The 22,522-nt window shown below is 38.4% G+C and overlaps 1 protein-coding gene across 7 annotated transcripts in view; it reads right to left on the bottom strand.

Annotated features, from left to right (window-relative positions):
* Positions 1-22,522, bottom strand: part of Lar (tyrosine-protein phosphatase Lar) — a 1,526,023-nt gene that overhangs the window by 17,638 nt on the left and 1,485,863 nt on the right. For all 7 annotated transcript variants that reach the window (XM_081765888.1, XM_081765893.1, XM_081765890.1 and 4 more), the window contains 4 exons: positions 20,387-20,581; positions 7,976-8,202; positions 4,249-4,474; positions 1,658-1,858 (listed from right to left, as the gene is read on the bottom strand). In XM_081765888.1, the coding sequence (XP_081622014.1) occupies positions 1,658-1,858; positions 4,249-4,474; positions 7,976-8,202; positions 20,387-20,581 (849 nt within the window). The remainder of the gene's footprint in view (positions 1-1,657; positions 1,859-4,248; positions 4,475-7,975; positions 8,203-20,386; positions 20,582-22,522) is intronic.

The following is a 22,522-nucleotide window of genomic DNA, read 5'->3' as shown; positions in this document are numbered from 1 at the left end:
GGGGTCACATGCTTTCCTCAAAGCAAGTGCTCCACTTCACCCCAGTTTACTCGATCGACATTAAGTCATTCGGGGACACAAAGTGACTTTACTACATCGTCACCAGCTATAATAAATATTGCAATCTTCCCTCATATTTACAAACATCACCGCGTGCCTCTGCACAAGGATCAACTGCTCCAAAGGCTCCGCGTCCAAACTGGCTAGAAAAGAAGATTTCAAGAGGCAGAAGATATCAGTTCCAGCTGATTGCTTCCTACCTTTCTCTCCAAGCTGCTGTGGGCGGGAGAGACTCCCTAACGTCACCAATCTCCGCGCTTCACTGGGTACTACACACCTCTGCGCTGTTTCAGGCAAGAAGTTCCTTGCCAATCCCCACGTTGCACTGGGCAGGAGATACTAACCCAACTCTGCACTGCTACGGGCAAGAAGTTCCCTATCAATCTCCTCGCTGCACTGGGCAGGAGATACTAACTCACTTCTGAGCTGTTACAGGCAAGAGTTTCTTAAAAATCTCTGCACTGCACTGGGTAGGAGATACTAATTCACTTCAGCGATACTACGACAAGAGGTTCCTTAGCAGCACTGCACTAGGCAAGAGATTCCTAACCAAAAACCATGACCTCATCGCTGCTTTGAGTAGAAGGTCCAACTCATAGAGAAGAATTATTAGAGACCTTACTTATTTATAACTCAGTGTACAAATCTTGTACAGAAACTTTATAAAAAGGTAACGAAAAAAAAAAAAAAAACCGTTTATCGCTTCTTTACCATACATTACAGTATCTTTACGATATATGAAATAGGAGAAAGAATGTTTGTGTCGGTAAGCAAACCATATTTAGTACTAAAGCAATTGCATCCACACAAGAAAATGATCTGTATCTACTAGGGATAGAAAGGCGTAATTAACTACAAAATGCTTGAAAACCAAACAATATTCAATGCAGAGCTTGGTTCAACCAAGACACTGACTCAACAAAGTAATCCAGTTGAAACAATCGGCGAACTGATGTACCTTTTGACACAATTCATACCAATGTCACTAATCTGACCGAAACTACTATTCAATGGCTCAGGTAAGACATTCGATTTCACCCACTGTACTTCTCTGATATAATGTCTTTAGACTTTTATCTTTTCCTTCGCTATTCAACCACATACAACGCATTTTGTTCATCAATGACGCAGAAGTGAAAACAAAGACTCGGTTAAGCTGAAAAACCTGAACGAATATATCTGATAATCCAATATATATTCAAGTTCCTTTGGCAATCAAGAATCAACCTCCGTAATCCTAAATTATTTTAACAAAACTTCCAGCACTACAATTAACACAACAAGTGATATCAAGCTTCACCAATTAGAAGTTTTAATAATAACTGTACTAGCTGGACTGGACTAACTGTCGCTAGCGCTAGCGGTGGCTTGTTCCTGAACTAGTGTACTACGTGAGTCAAAACTTGATGTATTTTGCTACAAAATGACATCAAAACCATGTCTGTAAGATAGATCAATAAATCAATATAAATTTTCAAATTTGTAAAGTCCTGATACATCCTGTATAGACCTTCCTCCAGAAACAATTTTTTTTTTTTACTACGCTAGTGTTCCTTGTTAAGTACCCTAAAATATAACATTAGATGCTCTTTCTTACCTGTGTTGCTACGTAAGCATTTTGTTTTCTGTACCCATCACAGTAGTTAGCGTTGATGTAATCACTACCTAAGATACCATCTATCGGTTGCAACACTACTCTTGAATGGTCGTAGGCGATAACGTTCGCATAACGATTCTTCGGCTTATTTACTTCCATGTTCGAATGATCCCATGTGAACTGCTGACCAGGCTCTATTGACTGAGAAAACACAAACAGATCAGTGCATTATCCTATTATATAACCACTAAGTAGTTGAATATTTCTAGAAACCTATTTACTTTTCATTCGCACGTATTTTGCAGATTTTTGTCTTCTAAAACGACTATTTTTAAACCTGTTTCAGCTTGTAGTATACTCAAGCATACTAACAGCCTTATTTAAATTAATGGAACTTACTTAAGTAGACTGAAGGGTAATTATTATTTAGGAATTAATATTAATTATATTCATTTTTATATTTAATAGTGATAACAATCGAAAGCATATTTTTGAATTTTAAACACCAAACAATTACTTGACTTGGAATCAGGGTGAAAAAAAAATCATGATTTTTTTTGTAAAAAATGTTTCTTTTTATTTAAATCGATTTTTTATTTAAATCTCATCTTTCTTCTCGTATAATGCAAGTCGCGAACTAAAGAAAAACATTAGAAATTAGTATTAAATGTTAATTATACCATTTAAGTGAAAGTATTGGGGTTGAATTTTGAATGAATCCCCAATCGTTAACCTAATCCAATACCAAACAATGTTTCTTAAGCATTAAGGGAAATGTACAGGAACGTTTATCAACATGGAACTTTTTCACAAAAGTTGCAATTATTATATATATATATATATATATATATATATATATATATATATAAAGGTTCAGAACTAGCTTGCAGCACGAAATACACATAAAATATGTATATTTCACCTAAAGTTATGTAAAATGTACAAAATTTTTAAGTTTCGGAGAGGGCATCGTAGCCCCTAAATACGCCTCTATTATCTGGGAACGAAGGAACAGAGGTGCACGCAAAACAATTTTCGTCTTAAATGCCCATGGTGATTTCCCTGGTGGAATAGTTAACGATTTACAAACCCTATGTAACGAAGAGAAGAAAGCAGAATTGTACCGTTACCCGTTCAAAACGAGATCTTCCCTAATCATCTATAGGAAATACCCGTTTTACTTCTGTGCTGTACATACATTTGTGTTTTATAATTATTATTATGTACTATGATTATTATCTTCTATAATTGAAATAACAGAACAGATGGAATTTCACTTATTTTTCCTTTCAAATTAATTTATTTCGGAATTTGATTTGAATAAACGATTTTTATTTTAAAAATCAGATGATATAAATCTTGAATTAAATCGTGATTTAAATCAGACTGATTTAAATCAATCTACCCTGCTTGGAAATAAAGATATTGTGAGTGATATTGTATGTGCTTGTGTCGAACAATTAATTTTTTTATACATTTTACATACTCTTTTTAATATTTTACTCTCTGATAAACTACAGTTAATAAGGATTTGTTTAAAAAATACAATAACTGTTTCAATAATTTAACATGCGATAAAACAATTTTACGTGTAAAAACATATAATTGACAACTGCAATCGGAGAGCAATTATTCAAGACGATTTCCAGAAACTTCGACAATCTTTTACATGGAAGGCAATCGATATCAAAGAAATATGGGAAAAAGCCTATAAAATGAAGACGGCATTTCAGTAAGAGGAAGAATGATTAGGCGTATACGGGTTGCAGATGATATGGTTAGTATTGCAGAGTCTGAGAAGAAAAGGAATAAAATGTTAGAAAACTTGAGGAAGGGTTGTGAAGAATATGGGATCAAAATAAATGTTAGAAATACAAAAGTCATGGTGATTGGAGCGAAGCGGTCGGTGTCAAATATAGATAATAGAACAGGTGACTAGTTTTCGACACCCGGTAGTATTATTAATGATCACATAAAGTGTGAACGTGAAATGAAAGCGAGGACAGGAATGGCGAAAGAAGCCTGTATGAGGAAGAAAGTATTATTGTGTGGGATTTTGAATAAATAAAGAGTTGAGATATAAAGGTGAAAAGAAAATTCTTTTAGGGAAAATGATAATAATTTCTGTAAAATAGTATTTCTGGAGTTGCATATTAATTTTAGTCGAAATTAGGCAAGCTGTTCCTGAGGGAAAAGAAATTATTTCTATGGTATAACGTCTCTGTTCCTCCATGTCAATTTTCGTAGAATTTTGATTAAGCTATTCCTGAGAATAAAATATTGTTTGTGGAAAAACAAAATATGATTTCTGACATACAACGTTTCTAGCTCTTATCAATTGTAGTGTAAATTGGTGAAGACATTCTAAAGACGAAGTAACCGTTCCTGAAAGACGGAAGTTTCGAACAGATGACATGGCGTAAGACTATGGTGCCAGTAGCCACAAACAGCTCGATTACACAGATATTTCCCATTTTACTGTACTTCTACATATTCTAGTTGATATAACCTGCAAAAGTAAAGCACATGTCAAATTAAGAAATCAATAATAAACTATTGCGCAAATCTTTCCAATGGTCTTAGTAACTTACCTCATACTCTTGCGAGAACTTGAGATTATCGTTGCCTTTCAAACGTTCTATGTGATTAGCTAATTCTGAAATAGGGATTGGTGGATGAGAAATCATGCCTGGAGTTTGGAAGTTCAATCGACGCATTTCTACAGGATCTGTAGGCGCATGACTTGTGCTTATGTCAGAGGCCATTAGCGGTTTTGTCACAGCAGCTTGATCCGGAGCTTTACAAGGCTGGCGACGTCTATAACAAATAAATAACTCGTATTAACTTACATAATTTTAAATTTTAAATTAACTGACAGACCGAGAAACAAATGACAGACAAATTTATGGAAATACAAGATGTTACTCTTGTTCAACTAGTTTTTATAGGATTTTCAACGGGATCACTGGCAAAGTAGTATGGGGAGATATATTTAACATATACAGGGTGGCTACAAGGTCCTGTTACCCCTTGATAAATGGTAATGCAAGTTTTCCCGTTACCTCTTGATAAATGATAATGCAAGTTTTCCCGTTACCCCTTGATAAATGATAATGCAAGTTTTCCCGTTACCTCTTGATAAATGATAATGCAAGTTTTCCCGTTACCTCTTGGTAAATGGTAATTCAAGTGTTCCCGTTACCTCTTGATAAATGATAATTCAAGTTTTCCCGTTACCCCTTGATAAATGCTAATGTAAGTTTAAGAAGACAAGAATTATCGGATGCAGACACGGATCAGAGAGTGGAGGCATGTGCGGCATTTCTTCAGACGTTCGACATAATATCAAAACGTGGCAAAATGATCTTTACCGATGAGTTTGCAATTTACAGGAGTTCTCGCACACGCAATGTGATATTTTATTCCAAGGATAATCCACATTTTTATGAAGAGTTGAAACAGAATCCTCCGCATGTGATGATATGATCAGGCGTAGAGAGCAGTCGTGTGTTTGGGCTGTTCTCTATCGAGGGTGCTGTGAATCACTAACGATACCTGGACATGTTGCAGATCTGGTTTGTTCCTCTTTGGAAGGAGCACAAAATCAAAGAGACATGTTGGTTTCAGCATGAAGGGACGCCTGCACATTAGCCGTACGCGAATATATTACGGCAGTCTTTCCTGGACGTTGGAACCGGGCAACGTATTATCCTTTGTCATGAGAATGACGGTTGAGTGACCGATCCTTTGTACATTTAATGTTTCCTATCTCAATAAAGCTTCTTGAAAGCATTGTTGTTTATGTTATTCAGTTCTTTCCGTGAAGTTACTTACGTACGTTTAGAGGTTTATGTTACTTATTTTCAGGTGTAACGTGACCTTATGACCACCCTGTTAATAATAAGCTATATAGACAATTTTATCTCGATTTACTTTATTTTTATTATACTGTGGCAAGATCTATGTTCAACCCTAATTATCATACGGCGAATGTTGCATTATCTTAACTACTTTCTTCAGTAATGAACATAGATAATTATTTTCCACTTGAAACCAAAATCATCTTGACCACAGACATTTCTAATGTATTAATATTTCTTTCTCTTCTTAACATTATTTTACGAAGGAAAATTCGTATATGCACAACATATGCTTTGGTAAAATATAGTGTTTCATGTATACACGAATCTATAATTATACCAATCAGAACACTGAAGATTATTGATAGCAAAAAAATTTCAAGAATGAGATATTTAATTCTGTTTGTAAACAATTTTAATATAATATAACGTTTCTCAATTTAGAAAAAATCAATTGAAAGCTATTTTAAATCTCTTTTTGTATTCTTTACGCATGTGTATCAAAAGAATTGTACTCATGTAATTGTGGTTACATCATAATGAGATTCATCTGATATATCGCATTACTTGTTCTCCTGTAACTAACATAAACGTCAAGAATAAAAGTTATAAAGTTTTATTTGCTAAATGAGTAACGTATTAAAATGCACTTTAAACACATAGTTTTACTACATATGTAGTAAAGTTTATGCACTTTTATGTTTTCTATATTTTATAACTACATATATGACTGTACTTAAGTATAAACTAATGTTATACTAAAGTTTATATACGAGACATGTTCTAAAAGTATCAAACCTTATTTTTCCCCGCGTAAACCAATGAAATGTAGCAGACTTTCTTCAGTGTAAATGTAGAGGGGACAGTCGGCCAACGAGTGAAGATGTGTAGTGAGCGGTCGTCGATTTCAGTTTTTTGTAAAATGACAGAAACACCTGAGCAGCAATATTTCATCAAATTTTGCCAAAAGCTTGACAATACCCAAGCGAAAACCATTTAATCGGGTCGGTACATTCAACTTCGAATGAGAATTTTGGATGAGCACAGTGTCCGCGAAACTTAATTCGGGCTTTCATCGCCAAATACAAGATTCCAGTGTGTCGTCAGGCTCCCTACTCACCCGATATGGCTCCTTGTGACTTTTGGTCATTTCCCAAGCTGAAAATGCCACTAAAAGAGACCCGATTTAAGTCAAGAGAAGACATCATACTGAATACGACGGCACGGTTGCTCATTATTCCAAAAACTCCGTTCCACAAGTTTCCAACAGTGGTGGAGCGCTGGGAGAAGTGTGTGCATTTCCAAGGAGACCACTTTGAAAGGAATTAATGTTTCGGATTTCCAAATCAATAAATGTATTTTAACCAATCAAAGGTTCGATACTTTTTGAAAACACTTCATATTTCAATATGTATTAGTTGTTTCCTTCTTTCACATTGTGTTGATTATTGAGTTGAGTTGATTTTGAGTTTAACGTCCCGTTCAGCAGCGAGACTATATGAGACATGGACCTACTGATTTACGTGGAATCCGAACCACATGAGCTCCCGTCGGGAATCGGACCCGGATCTCCCACGCCATAGGCGCGTACGCTAACCGCTTAGCCACGAAGGAGCTCTTGTGTTGATTATGTGCACAAATTAGTAATTGTACAGTTACGAAAGATTCTATCTCAACATGTATGTATAAAGAGCATAATAAATAGATATTCCCTGAATTGTTTAATACTCTGAAAAATAGAAAATTTTGGATAGGAGACTGGCGAACACTCTTCTGAACGATTGTCATTCACCTGTTTGAACAAATCATTTGTGTCACTTTTTGCACATTTTCATCTGTTTTTGACGTCGAAGGAAGTCTCGATCGTTGCTTGTTTTCAACCGATTCCTTGCCGCTTTTCAGTCGCTCATACCACTTGTAAACAGTCTGTAATTCCACACCGCTTCATCGCCATACACTGATTTTGACATTTCGTGACCTTTTTTTGGCATCTTTTTTCCAGCTTAGAGCAAAACTTACTGTTGGTGCGCGACAGACACACTTAACACGTCCTCACTCTTCTGCCTCTGGAAGCCTACTAACATGTCAGAACTCGTTCAAACTCGACACTAACTGTACCAAAGGTTTAGGCTACCGGGCTTATTAGTTGTAATGGATACAATATCGATAGATTGCATTGTAAAACTATATTCACCCTACTTTTTGATCACACCTTGTATTTAAGAAATATTTCTTTCTAAATAATATACTTCAAACACAGAGCTTTGTTTAACCGAAAGTTCTTGTTCCGACCGAACATTGAACCCAGAATCATGAACATTAAATTAGATTATTACAACACTGCTCAACTGTAACAACTTAATATAATAACACGAATTCTTTCAATCGTGCCGCATCAGTCATATTTGCTGGCCTTTTTATTTTATTTATGAGTATGACTTCTAATGAGAATACTTACTTTCTAATGATAAATACAAGAACGAGGCACAAAACAAGAACAAGGGCAGCAACAACTGGCACAATAACCCAAAATATATTGGCTTCTTCCCTACTGGAGTTAATGGAGATTCCTGGCGTGTCCAACGGACCTCCTTCTGGCATTGGTCTACTTGGTGGCACGCCAGAGGGAGCTTCGCGCATATCCAACGACAGGTATTCAGAAAATGGACTCGACGTGTACAAGTGCTAGAAAGTAAAAATAAATCAAATTAATTAATACAATGTATTCTATACTTAAGAAACATTTCAAACTATAACATTACAGTACCAACAATATAAAATAAATATATGATCTTTACCGTGTACTGCTTTCGCATGTGTATCATTTACATGTTACGATGCCCCGAACATTTTGGAGGACACCCCGAAGTCTGGGTGGCCGCCACTGTTCTGGTTTGGCCATCATTGACGTAAGGTGACTTTGTGCCTGTAGGTCGGCAGAGGAACGTTATTGAAATTCGATTCTTGCAGGCACTATGCCTACATTGCGTTATTACTTCATATTTTTTATTGTATTTTTCATTTTATTTTTCTCTCTTCCCATGCCTTAGGAAAGGTAACAGCAGGCCGCGACGAAAGGATTTACATAAATAAGAAACAGATGATAAGAAGATGGAAATTTATCAGTCATACAACTCACTGAATTAGGTGACGATTTTTTTTTTTTTTTTTTTTTTATGTCCGTTTCAGGTTTATCGGAACTTCAATTTCAATAAACCCAATTATACCAATTATTTAATAATGAAACTGGGTACCCATTCAAACTACCTAGCTTCACCAGGTATTCAATCTCTGTCTGTAAATCTGTTTTTAAGAAAGTAAGATGTATGGTACGCAAGAAGAAATTCTTTCAAATATTAGCTTTGGTACCTACTGAATGTGCAGATTTATAATGAATATACTGTGTACCGGCTGTGAAGTTGTGATGGACATTGGTGATGAATTTATTGTTATGCCTTCTTATATTAAGGTCTAAGCACGTAAGACTGCTGTCCTCTTTCTCAACGGTGAATCTCAAATTGCTGTGACTATTGTCCAATTCTTTTAATAAGTAATCCAGTTGTGAATTATCATTGTACAATAAAAGTGCATTTTCAACATATCTATAATATCGAAATATGTCAAGTTTCCGTTCTTTCAAAATTCTACTATCAACCATATGAAGTACTAGATTCGCTAACAATAGTGATAAGGGGTTTCCCATAGCCAACCCTTCCACTTGATGATTACCTTCAAATGAGAAAATATAATATTTTAGGCAACATTTAAGAAGATTGAGAATTCCATCCATTTCTGGAGTATTTTTTACTGTACAAGATGTTAGTAACTGATTCAAAAACTAAAAACTACACCAATTTATGCCATTTTAATGCTATTTGCATTGACTATATTACATATTTGTTGTTTAACCTCGAAACTATTAAACTATTTTTTACGCAATAAGTAAAACGGAAATATTTAAACACTTAAACTATTTAGCCAATTTAACTTGGGATGGTGTTAACCTGATATAATAGGCCCAATAGGAACTTCTGCTTTATGTATCTTTGGTAGGTTGTATATAATAGGTAATCCGAGATCAGATATTTTCAGAGCTGTACTCGTTGAATCATCTAAAAATTTGAGATTTGGAAATGGTTTTGTTGATGGGAGCTATAACTTTTTTGCAAGGGATTAGACTCTAATCTAATAAATGCACTTCCTTGCACTTTATCAAATATTTTTTCTCTGGACATATCTTTTGGAATAATGACATACTTATTTCCTTACACCTTCCCTTATATTATTCCCTTACAGGAATAATGACATATTTATTGCCGTAATACACCAGTTGTTATGTTTTGACAGCCAATTCTTGAAATCATTCATTAGTCTAATGTAACAATGTTTTGTCTTTTCTGCTTTATAGGAACTAAGAATGATTAAGCCTGTGTGTATAGCGGCTATACAGTCGAATCTGAATTGCTGCCTCAAATTTTGGTCTAACATTCTAGCACCTATTTCAATGGATGAAGTTTCGTAAATTCCCCTATTGGAGGTTTGTTAAGATTGGAGCTATACCTAAGACCTATTCTAAATAGAGGTTCAATTTTTTTGTGCTATCGGAACTAAATTTAAATTTTGAACGTACATGTCAATGTCTTTAGTTCCGTTATTGTTTTTAAGTTTTGTATTGCAATTATCGCTTAATTTCTTGATTTTCTTTTTTAACCTATAACCAAATGTTAAAAAAGATCTCTATGTTTTAGGACCTTGAGGAGAACCACCTAACCAATCACTAGCCAAAAGCTTAGAGGAAGTCACTCGAACACCAGAGTTCTAATAGATCCCAGCCCAGAGATACCACCCGAAGATGCTGAAAGAGACTTCTTCAAAGACCTAAAGCATCAAGTAGTTAAAATCGACGCCGGAGTTGACCTAATGTATCCTGAACCAGAGATGCTGCCGTCGAAAGACGAATGAAAAAGACAGTCCACGAAAAAATCCAACTAATCCTAAAGACGAAGCCAAGGCCGCTGTTTTTGAAGAAAAGATGATGATGATGATTGAAAGGGTTGATATGGGCGCGTCGACATCGAGGTCTTTTGCACCCTTCTCTGACAGGAAAAATGAAGTACCCAAGAACAAAAAAGCATAGTATCACAGATATAATAAAGTAAAAGCAAAGTCTGGAGTACGTAAAAGGTGTTCGGTCATTTATGAATTAAAATGTCATAGCATTCAAGAAATGTGCAAACTCGATACACAAACACAAGGACGGGTTAGTACACAACAGCATGTTAATCTTCTCTGCCGGGGCAGCTCGGCAATAGGTGCACACACGTGGGGCAGCCCATAATTAGTAATGAATATGACAGTGCAGTAAAGAAGATAAAAGCAAGGAAATGCTATGACAAGCATAAAACCACCATGAAAAAACACAAACGGTAGATAAAAGCAGAAATAAATTAATTAAAAGAAACGTGAGAAATGCACTCACAGATCACGCAAGACGTGCAAAAGCTGCAAGAGGTGAAAACTTTCTGGATCATCTGGACATCGTCTCCAAGCAAGGTAGCGAGATCAGCTGGTAAGCCAAGGCGGGCTCGCTCAGGAACAAGAGGAACACATTCCACAAGAAGGTGGCGGATGGTCAGGAATGCACCACACTGGGTGCAGGAAGGTGGGTTCTGACGACGTAACAGGTAGCCATGGGTCAGATGGCTGTGCCCGATACGTAATCGTGCCAATCGTCGTTCTTCCAGTCGTGAAGGACAAGAACTCGTGGCCCAAACACCAAGTCGCGGCTTGACAGCATGCAATTTATTCTGAAGGTGCTCATCCCAGTTTGTCTGCCAGCGCTGAAGGAGAAGACGGTTGATTACAGGGCGAATATCAGAGCTGGGGAGCGGTGACGATACTCAGGTCCTGTAAGGGCAGCTTCTTTGGCAACACGGTCAGCACGCTCGTTCCCTGGAATACCAGCATGGCCAGGCACCCAACAAAATTGGACATCGCAACCTGCAAGTCGTAAGGAATGGCAAGAGAGTAGAATTTGCTGAACTATAGGGTGAACAGTTGACACATCCGTGAGACTATGTAAAGCGCTGCTGGAGTCAGAGCACAGGAGAACATGTCGGAGATGGCGTCGACGAATATAATGCAGAGTCTCCAGAATAGCAACCAATTCAGCAGTGAACACAGTGGAAGTAGGATGGAGCTTCAAGCCAGCGCTATGATCATCCGTGACGAAGGCACAGCCAACAGAATCTTCATGCTTCGAACCATCCGTGTAGAAGACAGCGTAGGTACGGTACGCATCCAGAAAAGAGAAGAACTCCTGACAAAATTGTTGATTGCTGGTAACAGACTTCTTAAATTGCGTTAGATGAAAGCTGACAACTGGTGGAAGAACTGTCCATGGAGGAATGGGCAGGAGGCCCAATGGATAGATGGCAGGAACATCGAGTCCAAGAGAAGCACGAATGCCAAAAGGCCGGGTAGCAGTAGGTCGTGCTTGATATCTGTCATAGCGAGCACCAGCCTCAAGGGCAAAGGCCGAAGGATGGTCAGGTACGGCACGGATATGAATGTAATAGCGCAGGAGCACGCAGTCCCGACGGTGGGAAAGACTGCCGTGTCGTGACAAAACGCTGTAACTTTGGCTGAGAAGTTTTGCGAAAATGAGCCGTAAAGTTTTCATCCGAAAATGTGATCTGTATCGTGTAGAACCAGTGTAACTAGGCAATAATGGTCAACCAATCAATTTTCACCAAATTTAATCACACAACATGCATTTACGTAACATTACATGTAACCACGTGTTTCCAAAGTCAAGATACACTGGTTCTACACGATACAGATCACATTTTCGAATGAAAACTTTAAGGCTCATTTTCGCAAAACTTCTCAGCCAAAGTTACAGCGTTTTGTCACGACACGGCAGAAGAGATGGTTCATAAGCCTCGACATAGAGACTAGGAATAGGGCTAGTTCGGAAAGCTCCAAGCGCCAAACGAAGGTCAAGATGATGAACAGAATCCAGATGACGTAGGATGGAAGGTCGAGCAGAACCATATGCAACACAGCCATAATCCCATTGGGAGCGGATGAGGCTACGATATAGACGCAACATCACCACACGGTCAGCACCCCACGAAAGATGGGACACCAAACGTAGTAAGTTCATGGAGCGGAGACAGCGGTACTTCAGGTCTCGAACGTGAACAGCCCAGGTAAGTCGTCGGTCAAACTTCAAGCCCAGAAAACGAACATGATTCACATAGGACAATCGAGAACAGCCAAGGAACAGCTCAGGATCACAGACACAGTGACGAAGGCGACAAAAATGTACGCAGTGTGTTTTGGTGAGAGAAAAGCTGAAACCATCGGTAGACCATCGGTGAAGGCGGTTGAGCGCTAACTGCAACTTTCGAGTAACTGTACGGAGATCACGTGAGCGACAGTAGATAGTAAAGTCATCCACATAAAGCAGCCCATGAACAGAAGGGGAGAGCTGCGACATCACACTGTTCACTACAACAGCAAACAATGTGACGCTCAACACACTACCCTGTGGAACGCCATTCTCTTGTGGAAACGGAGCAGAAAGAGTAGCTCCAAGCTTGACTCTAAAAGAACGTTGTTGGAGAAAATTCTGGATGAAGAGAGCCAAGTGGCCACGTAAGCCCCAGAGATGGAGTTGCCGCAAAATACCATATCGCCAAGCGGTGTCAAAGGCCTTTTCAAGGTCAAAGAAGATGGCTATTAGATGTTCTTGATGACGAAATGCATCCTGAATAGCACTTTCAAGATGCGCCAAATGATCAGTAGTGGAACGGAAGCGCCGAAAGCCACACTGAAGATCGGAAATGAGGCCATGGTGCTCAAGAAACCAGACTAAGCGGGTATTGATCATCTTCTCCAAAATTTTACACAGACAGCTAGTCAAGGCGATCGGGCGGTAGCTTCCACTGGACGTGGCAGGTTTAGCAGGCTTCAAAATAGGAATAATGTATGCTTCACGCCAGGCATCGGGGAAGGAGTCTTCAAGCCAGATGCGATTGTATAGGTCAAGAAGATGTTGCTTGCCATCGTCAGGCAGGTGCCTGGGCATAGCATAACAAATGCCATCAGGACCAGGTGCCGTGTCCTTCGTAGAATCCAAAACAGCAGCAAGTTCAGCAGTAGTAAAAGGCAGATTATAAGCTTCTACGGTTGCAGAGCGGAACTGAAGTGGCGTACGTTCGGTGCGTTGTTTATAAGTGAGGAATCCAGCTGAGTAGTGAGTAGAACTGGATACATCCGCAAAATGACGACCTAATGCAGCAGCAATTCTGTTCTGATCAGTGACCATTACACCATCGATAATAAGGGATGGAACCGCAACGGAGGAAACATGTCCCTGTAGACGACGAATTTGCGACCAGACCGCTGTCATGGAGCTGCCAGCAATAAGAGAAGAAACATAAGTGTGCCAGCTATGACGCTTAGCTTGCTTAATCAGATAGCGGGCTCGAGCACGAAGACGACGAAATTGAGCCAAATTATCAGCTGTAGGAGCACGATGAAAAGTACGTAGTGCTCGACGTCGGGCCAGAATAGCGTCACGAATCTCCTCAGACCACCAGGGAACGGTGCGTTTACACCGGGAACCAGCATAGATAGGAATAGAGTCGTGTGCAGCTGCCAGGATACTCTGCTGAAAGGCCTCACAATGACCATCAACAGTAAAACGAGGTTCTAAAGTGAAATGAAAAGTGGCGGAAAAATGATCCCAGTCTGCTTGACGTAGATTATAGGCAGTGAACGGAGCAGAATGGATGAGCGGAAGGCCATGCACAAGAATAGGAAAGTGGTCACTGCCACAGAGATCATCATGCACGCGCCAAGTAAGATGGGCACCAAGTTGAGGACTGCAAATGGAGAGGTCCAAATGAGAGTAGGTACCAGTAGCAGTAGTAAAATGTGTGGGACTGCCATCATTGAGGAGCAATGAGTTTGTGTTGTCAAGGAAAGTGGCAATCTCTTGTCCTCGCGGCTCAGTACGAGGAGAGCCCCACAGTGCATGGTAGGAGTTAAAGTCACCCACAAACAGAAATGGGGATGGAAGCTGTCGGGCAATCTGTTCAAGATCAACAGCAGTAAAGACGTCATGACGCGTAAGGTAGATACAACAAAAAGTAACAGGTTGTCTTAAGAAGACACGAACAGCTATAAGCTGGAAAACACTATTCACATGGATGAGAGCAGAATGGTAAGCATCAGAGACCCCGATTGCTACACCACCTGCTGCACGACCTGCAGTACGCTGATCATGACGATATATAGTGTAACCAGAGAGAACTGAGTTGCTAGTAGATGTAAAATGCGTTTCCTGAAGACAGAATATGGTAGGATGAAACAATGTCAATAAATGCTTAAATTCCTCGTAGTGAGTGGAATAGCCATTTAAATTCCATTGAAGAAGAGATATGTTCAACGAGCATCGAGAACAAGAAGCGAGGTACTGCGCTTGCCTTTTTCACGGCCTTCCACAAGGGTAAAATTATCGAGCTCCTCCTCCACCATATCATATGGTGGGTAAAATTATCGAGATCCATAAGAGACTCGTCATCACTAGATGGACTACGTGACGTATGCTTTGTTTCTTCGCCCCAGGTGGGCTAGAAGACTGGGTGCGTGAAGATTTCTTCGATGCCTTGGTAGAAGAAGCTGTGGAGGAGGGAGAGGCAGCCTTGGAAGCTTGAGCCTGGAGCTGTTTTTTCCGTTCCTTCTTAGTGAGGGGTTTGGTAGGAGGCTGGCTGTTTGACTGCTTCAAAAACTGGGTTATGGAGTGATTAGGGGCAGACGAGATAGAGACAGCTGCCGGAGCGGCAGGAGGCTGAGAAGCAGGAATTGGCTTAACGATTCGTGGAGGCGAATGATCATTCAATGGAAGCTTAGGCTGCGAAGCGGATGATGATCGGTGCTTCGTGCGGGATAGTCCTGGGTTCACAGAAGAAGCAGTGGTACGGGACGCCTTGGAAGAGACTAGCGCACTGGGAACCTCAACGTTAGTCTGGGTAGCAGAATTAACTGTCTCAGTACCTTGTAATCTGCTGGTCTTTAGAAGGGAAGAGAAACTGGTGCCGAAGGTAACTTTTGGCTGTAGCCTTCGTTTAGCCTCAGCTGCGGAGATCTTCTCGATTACCATAAGTTCACGGATCTTCTTCTCAGCCATAAAATTAGGACAGTCACGTGACCAAGCTGGGTGGCCACCTTTACAATTAGCGCACTTCGATGGGGCCGCACATGGGGCCGGACCATGAGCTGCGGAACTACAATTGCCACAGATGGCAGAGGCATGACAAGAAGGGGCTGAGTGGCCAAAATGCTGGCAGTTAAAGCACCGTAAGGGTAGTTTTTGAAGAAAAGACTTTCACTCAGCGTATCTGAAGGAACGCAATCACATTCATGGTGTCACCAAACACTATAAACGTTCAACCCATACTTTTCACCATGAGAATGGAGCAACCAGTATCATGCCCAAACCCTAACAGCTAAAACATACATGTTTAGTGTACGCAGTAATAGACTCCCTAGTCTTCATAAAAGCCCAATTCTGCAGCCAATTAGCTAACAAACAAATCTATTACCAGCCAAACACATTTTACGCCATGAAAAATTAACACCTGCAGGAAGAACACATTTACTCCTTCTGTAAATTTTACAACCTACTTTGAGGCTATGAAATAGACAGAACATTAATTCTGTTCTTGCTAAAAGGCAAAGATTTGCCGATCACTTACCATAATTAATTTTCGACCAAGGGAATCTGGAAAATATTTGTCCTGCGGAGAGAGAGCTAGGAAGGAACCACGTCAGACACCACTAAAGAAGCATATCCCTGTTTGTGAAGAAATGAGCATGGAATCCTACACCCTAAGACCATGCAACCTAAACCTGGTGAACTTAGTAATGGATCCAATGAAAGAATAAACCTTCAATCAAGAAGCGCTCTGATAAAGACAACATAGAATTGTTCCCGGAACTACATTCCACCCCATGAAAGAAGCCCAATTACCTCCAACGACAACTATGGTGGAAACCAGTGAAAGTGTACCATTGAATCCCAGTAACAATATATATATATTACTTTCCGACACATATATATTAACAGATTGCTTACTTTCCGTCACCTGGAACATTAACAATCTAGATTTCTCCTTCCAATGTTCCCCCTCTTAGATATCATTAATATACTTTGTAGTCGTGAGATAGCAAGTAAGGTGAAGGTTATTCAAACTAGCATTAAGTTTAGTACAAGAATGATGAAAATGTGGTAATGAAGATGACTCTAGTAAATATTATTAGCTAATAAAACTCTCAATTATTTCGACATTGAAAAAATTGCTTATTCTTTGTAGTTTCATGTAGAATTACTTAACTAATCCTATAATAAAATTATTTATTTTGAAAAGATTATTTCATTAATAAGCAATGGATTACTGCTCTAGAGTTAATGTACACTAACAGCTATCTGGATAGTCATACTATGCTAGTCGATCTCGTTAGAATAAGTTTAGCTAACGGCCCCTTATTTTGTAAGTATCATGTGAGCTTGGAAGCTGATAATAGAGACTTAACTCTAGAGGCGAAAACAAGATAGTGATTTACACGTTATCATAACCAAGAGATATGATACCGGGAGTTACTTTAATTAAGTCCTGAATTACAATGTGAGACGTAACCTTGAACGAAAGGATTGTCGGAATCGGACCTTAGTAGAGGAGAGAATAGGGGACTTCACTCGTTCCCTCTCATTTTGCTCTCTTAGCACTTGAACTGTCTCTTAGTCATTTTGAGTGTACTGGTGAGAGTATTGGAGATTGCTTATGAAAGACTCGACTAGAAGTCCAAGACTTCGATGACGTCGGACAGGAGACTCTAGTCTCATGTACAGTAAGTAATTTTTTTTCCCTCCAGGATCTACCCAGGAACGCACAAAGTAGTGTAGATATGTTAGCGTAATTGCTGAAAATAAGGTCGCTACTTGACCGTTGCCAACTCCTACAGTTTTTGGTTATAAAACACCGAGTGTACATATGTCCACATAAAAATATACCATAGTAGTCATCTTTACAGTGTACTGTTTCCACATGTGTAAAATGATATGTAAATTTCAAAATAAAAGGTGCTCGAATGATAATGTAAAAAAAAAAAAAAAAAATGGAGGTACTTAATAAAAACAAAAGTTTTCAAGCCATGAATGGTTTGTTGTCAAAGTAAAGTAGACAAAAGTAGAAGTACTAGGAAAAATAAAAAAAACGTTCTGTCTGTTGTTACTGTTTTCCATTTTATTTATTTATTTACTGAAGAAGAACGAAGTTGTTGAAGTTAATCTTAATTCAAATATTGAAGTCACTTTTGTATGTGTCCGTAGATTGTGATCACTTGGAAGCCTGAGTAATTTATTCCTCAGCAGTCTTCATTACAAGTGTAAATTTGCCAATTTGCCAGCTCTAAAAGATTCTTTGGTTTTAAAGGGGCTATATTTTCAAAAATATTAGACGTACACACATGAAAGATATATGAAGAGAATCACAAACTCACCAAGTTTGTACTGTGTGGGAGCACAAGTCCCATTATCTCTCCGATTGGTGTGACAGTGTGCAGTGTGGCAGTTCGAGGTTAGGAGGTTGAAAATGGAGCCAAAGCAAGAAAAAAAAAAGTTTGTGAGTGCTTGAATATACCAGATGTTCGTCTGTTATATAGCTCTGCAACGCGCTTTCAAAAGAGAGTATGGAAAAGTACCGCCACGTAAACAAAGCATTTAGCAGTGGCATCGGCAATTCAAGGACATTGGTTGCTTGTGTAAAGGGAAAAGCACCTGGCCTCCTAGATCTCCTGATTTAACGCCGTGCGACTTCCTCTTGTGGCGGTACGTTAAGGACCTTGTTTACGTAACCCCACTACGGCAATCCTTAGTCAAGCTCAAAGAACGCATCAGTGCTGCAGTGCAGACAATTGACAGGACTATGCCTCAAAATGTATGAAATGAGCTCGAGTATCGTATGGACGTATATCGTATCACCAAAAGGGCACATATTGAGCATTTGTAGAGGGTGTATAAACTAGGTGAGTATGTGGTTCTTTTTATATATCTTTCATGTGTGTGCGTGTAATACTTTTGAAAATATACCCTTTTCAAAATGAATGAATGCCCTGTATATAAATACCGGAAAGTGGTGATCGTTGATATTTCGATGTCTTCATTCCTAGTTAACACGTTTGACTAGAAGATTATTTTTTAAAAAATCCAGAGAATCAAGCGACTTTTAACGTTTAATAAATGTAGAATTTTTTTGTCGAAAAGTAAAAGTAGAAATAGGATAATTGATATACGTTCCTTTTACACATGTTTACATTCCTATTATTATACCGCATTGACTTGATCCCTAGTCTTCCGTTACAAGCACTGCTATCGTCTGAAGGAATTCCACTCGCTTTCTCTCGCTTAGCAACAGCTGAAACCTTATTGGCTCAACGTGAGGGTGTGTGAAGGTGTGAGCTTTAGTTCGCATTTTTGCCGCGGTTCAAGTCATTTTGCCAGCTCAATAGACTCAATTTTAATAAATGTTGGGTGGTTCTATAACCGAGTACCCCGAGAAAATCCACGGAGACGATGTTGTCCACCACAAACTTACTTGGACGGAGATCGAACCTGGGACTCACCCCTTCTTCTAAAATACACAGTAGACACAAGTATAGAAACCTTTTAGATTTTTGAAGGGGAGCTTATAGAGAAATCTGGAAAGGTAATACCCAACATTAGAAAAATATTTTTAAAAAATAAAATAAAATAAAATAAAATTGTAACTATATATAAAACTACATGAACTAACTGACATAAAATAAAGGACTTCTGGTTGACGTGGAAAGCTGAAATTTGGCATGATTGTAGCTTTTCAGGACTAACCACAAGAAAAATTGCCAAAAGTGAATATTTTTAATGTTTAGAGGGTCTAAAGGTGGGATGAAGAAATTCCCCATGATATTTAAATGGGCCTTTTTCTGGAACTATAGTCTCATATTTTAGGTACTTGAAATTGGAATAACAACTTGAGATTCGGTATGCTTGTACGTTTTCGTTATCATTACCTAAATATATCACCAATAATAAAAGTTTCCAACTTTAGACTGATTTTATGAGCAATTGAAAATTTTTTCCCATGTTATTTATATGGAACATCTTCTACACTCCAAAATATTTAGGAACTTCCGGCAGGATCAGAATGATGAAATTTGGCATGATTGTAGCCTTCGGGACTAACCCACATTGCCAAAAGTGATAATTTTTAGTTCTAAAGGGGGGATGAAGAAATTACCACGTTATTTAAATGAGTGTTTTCTTGGGATATAAAATGTTACCTTTTAGATAGTTGAAATCTGAAAACAAATTTGAAATTCTGTCGAATTGTGGGTTTAAGAGGTATGTGGACGTAGGCCGAGCAAACGTGGGGGTCTGGAAACGGAGACCCAGCTAGCTGAAGTCTAGTAAAATAAAATAAAGTCAACTGATCACAAAAAAGTCAAAAAACAAGGTATGGTTAATGTTTTCGCTTAGTTACTGAAAGTCTTTATTTCGGATTGTGCTGCAGATCAATCTAAATTTCGTTTTTTCTCAGAGCTAAAAGAGGAAGGACGGAGTTGTGTCGTTAAATATACTGTCTCTGACTCATATCCTTCAGAAACATTACTGTTATCTCTCATATTAATGCTTCAGTATCTAAAAGTTTCACAATAAACAAAATATTACGATGCTATCAGAAAGAGAAATATAAACAAGGAAACAAATACCAATGCTCTAATAGGAGTTCCTATTTTATCTTTCTGAAACCGAACTTACCTTTTGAGGCGTATCGACTACTGCTCTGACGAAGATTCTATATTTCTTTCCCTTCTCCAATTTCCGGTTAACAAAGCCTTCGTAGGTGCCCCCTTCACCCAACTGGAAAGTGTATGGAATGTTTCTCTGGGGGAACATGGCAGCAATATACGGTGCGTTCTCCTTTTCCGCTTTGGAGTCCTTGTTAGCAATGAGCTGGCATAAAAAGAATAGGTTTTTAACACATTGTTAAAATAACGTGAATGACACCTAATTTTATATTATCAAGCTGGAATAGATTTAATACTTTATCACTTATCTATTTCTACTCACTAAAAGATTAATAGACTGGTGTCAAGTTTTTGTCATGTGACGGACCTATAGATAAGTCAAGTATCGTATTTAACTGCATAAAGAACGAATGAGTGCTAAATATGATAAAATAAACATTAATGTCCTGAGCAGTACCTAACCCTGATTGACAAATATTGTATTCGTTAGCTAAGTTTTTCACACCAGATATAAGGTAACTTTATACGTTTCACTACACACGGTTACCCAAAAAGATATCAATTACAAGATTTAAGATTATTATTTAAATATTTACACATGGGTCTAGAACACAGAATTTATCTTTACACTTTTATTTACAAACACTTATTGGATCCGATTGCCTTTGGAAATACCTAAATTTTAACTCTAGAATTGAATCCATGTGTGCTCAAAAACCCACTCTTTATTATGACTCTGCTTGCAACACTTATTTGCCCCAGGGTACCTCTGAACTTTTGAGTTTTAAATCTATGATTGATACCAATGTGTACCTCAGAACTTACCCTCTGCTTCCAGAAACACATTCGACTCACAGTTCTTCTGAATTATTTAAGTCTTCAATGTATGACTGAATCTGAGGCTATGCAAGACCTCATCCTTTGTTTACCATCACTTATTCGGTCTAGAGTACCTCTGAATTATTTAAGTCTTATATCTACAGAGTGCCCACATAGTCCCGTTAACTCCTTGATAAATGCTACTGTAAATTTTCCCGTTGTTCCTTGATAAATGCTACTGTAAATTTTCCTATTGTCCCTTGATAAATGCTACTGTAAGTTTTTCTGTTACCCCTTTATAAATTCTAATGTAAGGTTTTCCCGTTGCCCCTTTATAAATGCTAATGTAAGGTTTTCTATTGTTTCAGATTGTGTGAACAATGGGTCATTGTTCCCGTTACAGTATTGAAGAACGTGTTATTGCAAGCTGTTGGGTGCATTACCGAAACCACAAAGCCCAGACCTCACCACCTGTGATAATGCACTATGGGGTTCATGAAGGGTTACGATGCCATTGCCAAGCTGACAGAAGCTTTACATCTGCAATACTCTGCAAAATGTCGCACAGAACCTGGCAGCGGATTAGCTTTGTTATGAGAATGTCGGTCGACAGCCTGGTCCTCTGAAGACTTAATGTTCCCTATCTCAAAAGAAACTTCTTGAAAGCATTGTTGTTCAGTTCTTTCCGTGTAGTTATTTACGTAAGTTTAGTGGTTTATGTTACTTATTTTCAAGAGTAACGGCACTTTGTGGTCACCCTGTATACTTGATATCCATACGTACTCCAGAACACTGTGCTTAACTTTGGCTACGTTAAGCTTCTGAAGAAATACAAATTAGCAACTGGAGATTGTAAAAGCTTCGTATTTTGGAAATAGGATAACATTAACCTAGGATCTCAACGAGTTTGACGTTTTTATTATTTATTTGTTTATTACTAAATCTCTTAGTAACAATGGTTATTTAGATTTTGATGTTATCCAGTTCCACCATCAGAAGGAAAATTCGGTGCACGAAACCTTAATCTACGGTTTTAGTAAGGAAATTTTGAGATAGGGAAGGTACATTCACGGACCTAATTTTGAGAATAAAAGGACGAATTATTTAGGCTCAAATATTTTACATGTCAAACTTCGTAAAATCAAAATTCTGTGAGAAAATACGGAAATATTACATCATTAAAGTTGAAAAACGAAACAACTACTAGTCTATGAATTGAATAGTTTCCAATGTTTATCGGAAATAAGATCTATGTTTATATTAAGACGAAAGGAATGAAATATTTTCAACTTCAGATTCTTGTTGATAAATATGTATGAAAAATTAG

Source organism: Thermobia domestica, chromosome 7 (assembly GCF_964235325.1).
Source record: "Thermobia domestica chromosome 7, izTheDome1.hap1.1, whole genome shotgun sequence".
NCBI classification, from domain to species: Eukaryota; Metazoa; Arthropoda; class Insecta; order Zygentoma; family Lepismatidae; genus Thermobia; species Thermobia domestica.
This window is presented reverse-complemented; position numbering and strand designations above follow the sequence as displayed.